We start from the raw sequence: 10399 nt of genomic DNA on the forward strand, positions 1-10399 counted from the left end.
GAGGGCACAAAAATGCAGCTTAGGCAAGGTTCCTGACCCAGCAAAGGGGACAGATGCTTGTGCTGTGCCTGTGCTCACCCAAAGTGAGACGGCGGCTCAAGTAACACCGGTCCACGCCCCGATGGTCCCTGGTGACCTGGTATTTGGTGTGTCCTATAACAGTGTTCATCCTCGAGGAAAGGGACACAGAATGGCCAACGCCACCCCTGCCGCCACCCCCCACCCCCCACCCCACCCCCGCCCAAGACAGCTCCACATCTGGACTTAGGTCAGTTCCCAGCCAGCTGTTACCTTATTTCTCTGTAAAATGTATTTGTGCCACCGAAAGCTTCTGAAGGAAACGAGCTTTGTAAGCAGTACTCTCTGTCTCTGTGGGATATGTACGCATCTGCAGGGCTGTCCCACAGCCCCCATCCCAGGAGCAGGGACAAAGGGACACCAGGGCAGATGGGATGCACCTTTTGAACACCCCGTGGTGAGTGGCCCCATCACCTGGCAGCAGAAGGTGAAGCTATCAGTACCTGCAGGGCAGCTGAAGCATCTGTGCCACAACTTGTTCTACCTTCCCTGGCACACCACAAACGGGGCAGAATGTGTCCCTGCTGCCCAGGCCTGGTGGCAGCAGCAGCGGCATGCTAGCCCCCCACCCCGATTATTGTTGGATGTCGAAAGAGACATTGAAAAGCAGGGAGGAGAGCTGTGAAGAGGGTCACTTTAGTGGCTCTTTCTCTCTCTTTCCAGACCCCCACCCCCCTTCTCTCCCGGAGAAGGAAGTTAGAAAAGCAGAGCCCTCAAAGCCGCATTGAAAGGGTGACAGAGACAGGATAATGCGTAAGATGGAGGGAAGGAATCTCGGAGCACTCGCCACGGTGTTTTAATGATCTGTTAACAATTACCCCTTTCAGGGGAGAACATATGGTAGATGGTTTGCTTTAAAAAAAAAAAAAGACAAAGGAAAAAGAAATTACTTCAGAAACTTAAATGATGGTGGAAAATAGTGGGGATTGCTGTGAAGAGCTGGGGGAGGGAGGTGGAGCCCCTGGGGCAAGGGGATGTGTGATGATGAGAGGACTTCAGGCCATATGTCCCTGAGTGCAGGGGCTTTGCCAGAGCCAGAGAACCCCAAAAGGTGCTGGTACCTGGGAACTGCCAGGACTGGCTGGGGCAGGGTACCTGAAGGAGCTGGTTTGAAGAGATGTGATGATGAAGGAAACTGATAAAGGTGCTGACAAAACCCAGGAAGCTACCAAGCCCCTGGGACATGTGCATTCATGTCGGGGACAGCAGCTCTGTGCCCCCATGTCTCTGGTGTCAGCAATGCACAGTCCTGGGCAAGGTCAGGACCCAGCTCAGACCCTCACATGGCTTCAAAGGACCTGGCAGTGCTTTGCAGGGCACGGTCTCTGTCCCCAAGTGGTTTTGTGAGTGAAACCTCCCATCCAAGTGGGCTGTGGGCTGGAACATCTGCTCATGCCCAAGCCCAGCTGCATGGGCATGGCTGGCAATGAGCCGGCGGTCCCCTCCCTGCAGTCAGGGTGGCTGGCATAGTCATGCTAAAATGCTCTGGATGCACCCAGGTTGGGGAGTGCTTGGAGGTTTCCTGCCATTACCCCCAGTGAGAGCCCTGACTTTCTCCCACTGTTACAACCTGTTGAGATGAGGTTTGGCTGTGGCTCCCTGAAATCCTATTGCCAAGGGCTGATACAGGCTGGTGGGGACTTGTCTGTCTTGCAGGGCTGGAGCTAAAATGACATGTTAGGGGTGTAGAGTGGCTTTTGTGAAATCAGCCAGAGGGTTTTGTTTGTGGTTTTGAGAGGTTGGGGGGTCCCCTTTTTGTTGCAAATACATACTTTCTCATTGAGTTCCAGAAGTCAGTCTGGCTGATACCTTCCCACAGAGATCCTGGTGCAGGCTGGCAGGAGCAGCTGTGCCACTTGTGGTCTCCTCAGTTTTCCCCTTGGCTCGGGGAAGATAATGTTCCCTTCTGTGTATAAACTTGTCATCTCAGCACCGCGGTGGTACAGGGCAGGAGAAAGCTCCAATTCAAAGGGGTACTGGCATTGGGAGCTGGGATGGGGTGTGTGCAGATGGGCAGGGATAGCTGGGCAAAGCTGGGTTGAGGCTGCCCGGTGGGGACAACAGTGCAGGTGTGCCAAGAGAGGGGCACAAAGATGTGGGAATGGGCACGAGGAGGTGGTGAGGCTGAGGCAGAGGAAGGCAGGTGAGGAGAGATGCCTTTTCCTGAGACTGGATAGAGAGAGGAGACAGGAAGAGCTAGGGATGGGAGGGGGTCATGCCTTGGGGGTGTGGGCAAGTGAGCTACAGCCACTGGTGTTGCTTGGCTTGGTGTGGAGGCTACAACCACATTCAACCCCCCAGGGTGGTCAGACCTAACATCATAGCCCTGAGGGTTGCCACATGTGTATGTCACAGCTGGGACAGGTGCTGAGAGGTGAGTGTGAGCTGGTCCTGGGCAGGTCATGGAGCCAGTAAGCACAATATCCATGTCACACTTTTCCCTCCTGCTAACACCAGTTCGGCTTGAGCAGTGACCCCAGCACCTTGCTGGGCACATCACACAGCAGCAGCAGGGATGTGGCAGCAACATCAGGTTGCAAAGGAAGGGTCAAAGCCCCAGCGTCTTGCTCTGTCTCCTGGTCAGAGCTTTGGTGAAGGTCTGGAGAGGGGTTAAGGGCGTGAGAGGCCCCCAGGGCACCTCTGCTCTTGTTTCCAGGCTGGGCAGGGAATTTCCTTCCAGACTCCTGGCTTTTAGCAGCTTTTTCACTTCTCAAAGGTCATCTCTGGTACCCTCTGCTATGTTTAAAATTTGACAGGTAGAGCCTCTAAATCAGTGAGGAAAGCTCGTCTTCTGTTCTTTTTGGAGGTCAGAAAGTGCTGTCTCTCTATTTGATGGGCAGTTGGGTAGCAAGGAGGTTCACAGCAAGCCAATATGGCCAGTCTTATAACCTCATCATGCATCAAAATGCCAGAAGTTAGATTTTTGCCCTTACAGGAGAGAAGTGCTGCTCAGGAAGATGTTAGCCTGAGGTCAACATATCCATGGTCCCTGACTGCTCATTGTTGGCCAAAGGAGTGTTGATACTAATTAATATGGAAACATCGAGACTGCGTCGTCCAACTGGTAGGTGAAGATGACCAGTGCCAGACGGTGAAGTCTGAGTGCTGGAGGTGTCCTGCCATGAATGCTTCCTCCTTGTAGCTGTGGAGACAGTGCAATTCTCATTGCAGTTATTCTCTGAGGTTTCTACGCAATCAAATTCACAGGTATGGGCTTACTCTGGGCCCCTGAGACTGCAGACAAGTTAAAGATGGACCTGTGCCTGAGCACCTGTTAACCCACCATTGCATTTCACTCAACCACTGGAGGAATGTGGCAGTGGCCTCTCAGATCTCGCCAGAAACTTGTAAAGCTTAAAGCACTTTGGAATACCTGGATGCAAGAGAGTGTGCTGCCCCATGTAACCCATTCTGCCTGCCCAGGCTGTCAGCAGGGCAGAGGAGAAACCCTCTTTCTAGCAGCTGAAAGGGGCTGGGGCAAGGAACCACTTGGCCACAAGCAGAGAGGGGAGCAAGCCCTACAGAACTGGGAATGACAGGAGGATACTGACTTCCCAGGGAGGTGAAGACCACCATTCCCTCCCTGCGTCGGTACTCGGCTGGTTGGGTGAAGGTTACGCCAAGGTAAGAACAGCACCCACTTGCAGGCATCGCAGCCCAGCAGGACGCTTTCGTACCTGGCATTTGTTCCCTGCCTTTCCTTCCTGCGGTACTTCTTTCCCTCCCCTCTCCCCGGGCCGGAAGCCGCTTGCCCAGCGCTCGCCGCGTACTTCTTGGTCTCTTGGGGAGGCTCCTTTCACCCCGGCGGTCACCCCCGGGGCGCTGCGCCCTCCCTGCCCGAGGCCGGTTCCCTGCCTGTGGCCGCGGCGCTGCGCCCAGCCGTGCGCCCCGTCGTGCGGCTCCGGGGAAATGCGCTCCCGGCTCGGCTTCCCGAGGCTTTCCTTTCTTCTCCTATTATTATTATTTTTTAAAAAAATATTTTCCTCTTTTTTTTTTTTTTTTTGCGCCCCGTCTCCTCTCCCTCTCGTAGGAAGGGGCGGGGGGGAGGAAGGGAGAAATATTGTTTGGATTCACAAAGGGGGGCATCTGGTGCACCTTGCGCCTGGCATCTGTGCTCCTTGTGTCCCGAGCACTGCGATCGCACCGGGGCGAGGGGCAGGAGGGGCAGGCGTGCATCTGTTGGGAGCCACAATAAAGTCACAAAGCAGAGGCGCGGAGCCGGCCCAGCCGCGTTGCCCTCTCAAAGGGGGACGCGGGGCTGCGGATCCCAGGTATTATGCTCCGGGTAGGTAGGGCCGGGGCAGCAGCTGCTCCGGCTCTGAAGGGCTGCGCTCCGTCGAGCCGCTCGACATATGGCACGGCAAATCACGGTACCTCCTCAGTAGCCCCGGCCGAGTGGGGAGTGCGGGGGGGCGTAGGACGGAAAGGAAGAAGCGATCCCAGCCGCAGGTGCCTCCTCCGTGCCGTCCCCGCCGCAGCCCCGCGGGGAGGAGGCGCGGGCGCGCACCGGAGGTCCCGGGATGGGCGGGCGGAGGGCGCGGAGCTTCTGGCGGCCCCTCGACCCTGGGAAAGAGGGGTCGAGAGCGGGCTCGGGCTTATTTGCCCTCCCCTCTGCCGAGCAAACAGTCCCCGGCGGGCAGGCGGGCTGCGGCAGAGCCCCGGCTCGCAAAACGTCCCCGACGCCTGGCAGGCGAGGGATGCGCCGGGGCTGGGCTGGTTACCATATGTTTTCAATAAAATAAGACAAATAGGGCCGGCAGATAGGGATTGCAGTAAACCTGTTATAAAGCAACATAAACTAGGCCAATGTAAACGGCAGAAGGGCCCCTCCTGGAAGGGCCGTTGGGTGCCAGCTCCGCGCCGGGGCGGCCCGGCCAGGTGTGAGCGGGAGCCCGACGCGGTGCCCCCGGAGATTTTTATCACGTTTGTGGTAATATGGTGCTTGTTATGCTAACTATGAGTAAACATACCCGGCCGTGCTTTGTGGCGACTGGAGGGAGTTATCGGAAAGTGGCAGTGGGAAGGTGATTTAACAATAAAGTTGTCTTGTTTGCCAGCAGGTGATGTCTGCCCCCAGCCCCATGATTAATGCTTCCCAAAGCACTCCACTTTACAATCTCTTGTAATTATTTATTAAACGAAATCTATTTATTATTATTTTAGCAAACAGCGGTACCAGGTGGGGCTTTCTTTTCCTCTTCAGCTTTTGTTTGAAGGACGTTTGAAGTGGGCAGTCTGAGGCTTGGAAACTCGCTCGCCAGATTTTTTTGTCATCCAATTGCACAGGCACAAAAAACCAACCCCCAACAAAACAAAACACCTAAAAAAAAAAAAACCCCGCCGGGGCCTTCCTATTCATCCTCCTCTGCCCTCCGAGCCGCCCCTCGAGAAGGGGCGCCCGAGCCGCCGCGATGGCCGCCCCCCTCGGCCCAGCTCCCCCGCCCTCCGAGCGCCGCCGCCGCGGGGGAGCGGGGCTGCCCGCCCGCTGCGCCCCTGGGAGAGGCAGCGCGCACCGTCCCACACCGGCCACGGATGCTCCGCGGGGCCAGGGACCGGGACTGACCGGGGGAACCGCCTCCGCCCCGCCGCGGGCCGGTCCGGCCGCTCCTGGCACCGGTATCGCCGGCCGGCATCCGCCGCGCCGGTTTGGTGAAGGACAGGGGGGCTCCCTCCCCGCCGGGGCTGCTCCCTCACGACGGCCCTGCCCGCACCCCCGGGGGCGCCGGGTAGAACAGTGGGGGGCCCGGCCCCACCGCCCCTAGTCCCCCGCTCTCCGCCGGGGAAAGGTGTCCCGTGCCCGGGCCGGTCCCCGCCGCCCGCCGCAGCCTGTGCGCAAAAGTCCCCGGCACGTTTTGCGCACCGAGCTCCGGCGGCAGAGCAGTCCTCCCCGGGCCCAGCACCGGCCTGGCGGGGCAGGGTTGGCCGAGGGCTGCCGGGGGAGGACCCTTCCCCGCAGGACCCAGCCCCCGTTTCCCCGGGGGGAGCAAAGATACGGTGCGGGAGGACGGGAGAACGACGAGTGTCGTTCCATCCCGGTGACGGCGCTCGCCACCCGCACGGCAGCATCCGCAGCTCAGCCGATCGGGTGCCCAGGCGGCTCGGGGCTGTCCCCGGTGCCGCAGGGGCGACGAAAGGGGCCGCGTAAGGCGGTGGGGTCCCCTCTCTTCCTTCTCGGAGACCGAGTGTGTGTGGAGGGGGTCCCCGGATCGCCCCGCAGCGCCGGGGCGGCAGGAGGTGGTTGTGGCTCTGGAGAGAGGCGCGGAGCCTAAGCGGGACCCGGGGGGGGAATCTCCCAAGGCTGGCATCAGGGGCAATCCCGCCTGGCCCGGCAATGTGTCCCCGGGCACGCCGCGGCGCGGGGGCCGGCGCTGCTCCGCTTCGCATAGCCGGGTTCTAGGGAGCCCCCCTGTCACCGCCGGGGCCGCCCGCCCTGGTCCCCGACGCAGCCCACCGCGGAACACCGGCGTGTGCGACCGCCCCGTCCGAGGTGCGCTGCGGGGGAGTGCTCGGGATCGGCGGATCGGCCCGGGGGTCCAGTACCGGGGGAGAGCGGGAGGGGGCTGGGCAGCGGGGAGGGGTAGAGGGGGCGGGAGGGGCGGGAGGTCCCGGCGTGAAGCGGCGTGGGAGCCGGTGGGGTCTCGGGCGGCGGGGCCGGAGCGGCGGGCGGTGCCGGGCCCGGCACGCTCCCGCCGGGCTGATAAGATAAAAGCGTGCCAAGGGGTGGGTGCGGGCGGGGGGGCGCACACGCCGCCCGGCCGGGAAATCCCCATTGTCTACCGGCCCTATATATATAGGGGCTTAACGGCAGTCGTGTGCCGGCCGCGCAACCTTTACTCGCACTCGAGGGAAAGCGGCGAGGGGAGGGGGGGAAAGCGGCGGGGGGGGTTCGGAAGCAGAGCAACTTTCCTGCCCCGCAGCCTCGCCCGGGCTGAGCAGGTAGAGCCACGGGAGAGAGGGCTCCCGCGGGCCGGCAGCAGTGCCGCTCCCCGCCGGCTAACGCGGGCTTGGCTTTGCAGGATGTCTCCGCAGAGCGACCGCTCGCCGGGCGAAGGACAGCCCTATTTCGGCGACGCCGAGGACACCCCATCCGCGGTCGGCGGCGGCTCCGCGGGCAGCCGGGGCACCTCGCCGGCCCGCACCGCCCTGGCCCCGCGGGAGGCGACGGCCCGCAGGAAAGGGAAAGCGCGGCGGGGCCGCGGCAAGGCTCGGAGCGAGGGGCTGCTCAGCAAGCAAAAGAGGAGCCGGCGCATGAAGGCAAACGACCGGGAGAGGAACCGCATGCACCACCTCAACTCCGCCCTGGACGCGCTCCGCAGCGTCCTGCCCACCTTCCCCGACGACGCCAAGCTCACCAAGATTGAGACGCTTCGCTTTGCCCACAACTACATCTGGGCGCTCACCCAGAGCCTCCGCCTTGCCGAGCAAGGCCTGCCCGAACCGCCCCCTCCGCCGCCGCCCCCCGCCGCCGCCTCCCCCGGACCCTGGGACTCGCCCTGCCCCGCCGCCCCGCAGCCCACCGCCCTGCGCCGCGGCTCCGCCGCCTTCCCCGCTTTCCTCTGAGCCAGCCGTCCGGTTGCTTTCCTTCCCTCCCCTCCCCGCTCCCCCCGCTTTAGCCCTCGGATAGCCGTCGGGGCGGAGGGGGGGCTCCCCGCGCTGCGCGCCGGGGTCGGAGGACGCCCCGCTTGCCCCCCCGCTCCGTCCCGCCCCGTCCCGCTTGGCCGAAGCGCAGCGGGAGGAGGCGGACAAAAACAAATTACGGTTTTGTACTCTGAAACGGTAAATTATATTAATTTGTCGCTATCGGTATTTATTGATTATATTTCGTAACAAATATATATTTTGTATATAAGAGTATTTTTGGCAGCTGTTTGTCCTGGGGAGGGGACGGGGCTGTATTTTGGGGTTTTTATTTCGAAGAAGAGGAGGAGGAGAATAAAGTGTGCCGCGGTCAGATCTGTGCAACGCCGTGAGTCTGTTGGTTTCGGGGTTGTATTTTTTTTTTACACTGAGGGCTCTTTGGGGCTCTCAAAATCAAGCTCAGCTCCCGTCGAGTAGGTCAGCACCGACCCCGCGGGGACTTGCGCGGAGCTCCGTGTGGTGTGCCCAGTGCCGGGGTGCTGTGCCCTCCCCTGCGTGGGCAGGAGCGGCGGTGGAGCAGAGGGGTCCTGCGCCCGAGCGCACGCAGGTGTGTGCCTGTCGGGGGACCTCGCACACTTTTTAAACTGGTCTCCCTTCGCAGACACCCTTTCCCCGCGGGGCTGCGGCCGGCCCGAGTAATGGATACCCAGTCCCTCCGGGCAGCCGGCTCCGCTGCACCCCGCGGCGTCCGGGCAAGGTGCGCCCGGCTGCAGCCCTCCCCACGCAGGAGGATTTTCAGAGCCCGGCTCGGCCCTGGGGCTGTTTCGGGGGGGTCTCCGGCGCACGGCGCTCCGAGGTAACCTTGTCCCAGGCAGACCCCATCCTCCCAAGGGGAGGGTTTTGCTCCGGGTAGTTGGGGGGCTGGAGATGGGGGGAGGGTGGTGGTGGGGCGATGGGGAGACAGCTCCAGGCCTCTTAAAAACGCAGGAGGTGGGAAAAGCGCCACGACAAGAAGAGAAGCCTTATGAATCCCGCAAGCTCTTCGCGGCCCTCTCCTCCCAGGGACTCAATTTGTAGCTGGTAGATTTACGGCCGGGCCGCCTCCCCTCTCCGCGCTGCCACAGCGGGACGGCAGTCGCTAGACAAAGCGGCCCGCGAGGCCAAAAGCCCATTGTGATGCTAATTGTTCTCGGCTGAGCCCGTTTGCCCGCTGCAAAGAGACGCTATTGAGGCAATTTGTAGAACAAAAGAAATTTGGTTACTGGAAACAAAGACTCACGCACAAACACCTCCCCCCCCGCCCCCACCGGCCCCCCCCCGCACCTCAACAAAAGAGGCGAGAGTGAAACCTGACCGGGTACAGGATCCCGTGGCCTTGTCCCGTCGCCACCCCCCACGCCCACCCGCCCCCTCGACGGGGCTGTATCCCCCTCCATCCCTCTCTCCCCCCTCCCCCCCCGCGCTACTCCCGTTCCCTCGGAACCTGTGGGGCGTGCTGGGGTGGGGGGGACCCACTGGCGTGGGGAGATGCTTGGGGGATGTTGGGGTCTCGGTGCGGGGCGCGGCGCAGTGCGGGCTGATCGGAGTATCCCCTGCGCCCCGTCCCGCACCGGCACCGCGGGCTCTGGCCATGGTGCTGAAGCCGGCGGCCGGGCCCGGGCCGGGCCGGGGGCGAGGCACAGCGCTCCCCCCCATCCAGGTCTCCGGGAGCCGCTGCCTCCCCCTACTCCACCGGGGCTCAGCCTTTGGGGTCTGCCCTAGCCGGGTAGGGTGTTATGGGGGATCCCTCCTGGTGCGGACCCCGTCTTTCCTTGGCTCTCGGCGGACTCAGCCCAGGCACAGACTAGCTGAGGAGTGCTGCGCGTTCAGGTGGGCTGAGGGCAACACGGCCCAGTCCTGTGATGAAGGGAGAAGCCAGGTTGGCCCCGGTGCTAAACAGCCACTTTGTAGCTCAGAAAACACATGGGATTCTGGAGAAGCAGCAATCGGTTCTTGTGCACTTGATCCAGCCCCTGTCAGTGAGGTGTCCTGCTGAAGGGAGCTCTATGTAGCCTGGAGAAGTGAGTGAGGGCACCACGGTGCCAGTGCTGACGAGCAAGGCAGGCAGATCTGGCTTTCTACTTGAGCTGCTTTTCGAGATCTGCTCTTTCCGCCACCTCCCGGGGCTCGTTCATCCATGCAGAGCCCCAGCATTTTGCCTATTCATTGCTTTGGGAAGCAATGCCCATGCTGCTGGAGAAACACAGGCCATGGGGCAAAGTTGAGGACTAGGAAAAGGCAGTGTGTGCCTATCTCTGTGTGCACTGTTATAGTCCTGAACGTGATCTATCTGCATCGTAGATCAGATAGGCAGAATGAAAGACCTAATAGTATTCCTCCCCCTTCCCCCCTTTCTGGCTGAATTGTGTATTGTTTTCATACTCTAACAGTCTGTGAAGTGCTCCAAGGCCTCTGTGTGTGGCCACAGGCGAAACACGCTGATTATTTGGGTGATAAAATCATTTAATGTTTTCCCTGCTAGTCCAGCTCCACTCTGATATCTCCCTATGGGAAGTATCACCTTGCCCGAGCTATCTGCGTGTGCTGTGGGACCGAGGAGGATAATGACACACTCACTCAATCTGCAAAAGCAACATTTTTGAAAAAAACAAACAAACAAAAAATCCACAAAAGGGAACTCAGGGTCTATATGGGCAAGAAAAAGGGCAAGAAGAGTCCAAGAGCCCTGTGAGCAAAAGGTATC

At 60.8% G+C, this 10399-nt stretch overlaps 1 protein-coding gene across 1 annotated transcript; it reads left to right on the forward strand.

Annotated features, from left to right (window-relative positions):
* Positions 1–7095: 7095 nt before the first annotated feature.
* NEUROG3 (neurogenin 3) lies at positions 7096–7638 on the forward strand (the record flags this gene model as incomplete). The annotated part of the gene is made up of 1 exon (XM_084265637.1): positions 7096–7638. One exon carries the CDS (start codon positions 7096–7098, stop codon positions 7636–7638), a length of 543 nt encoding a protein of 180 aa, XP_084121763.1.
* Positions 7639–10399: the final 2761 nt, after the last annotated feature.

This window comes from Gallinula chloropus, assembly GCF_964237585.1.
Source record: "Gallinula chloropus genome assembly, chromosome: 5".
Taxonomy (NCBI): Eukaryota; Metazoa; Chordata; class Aves; order Gruiformes; family Rallidae; genus Gallinula; species Gallinula chloropus.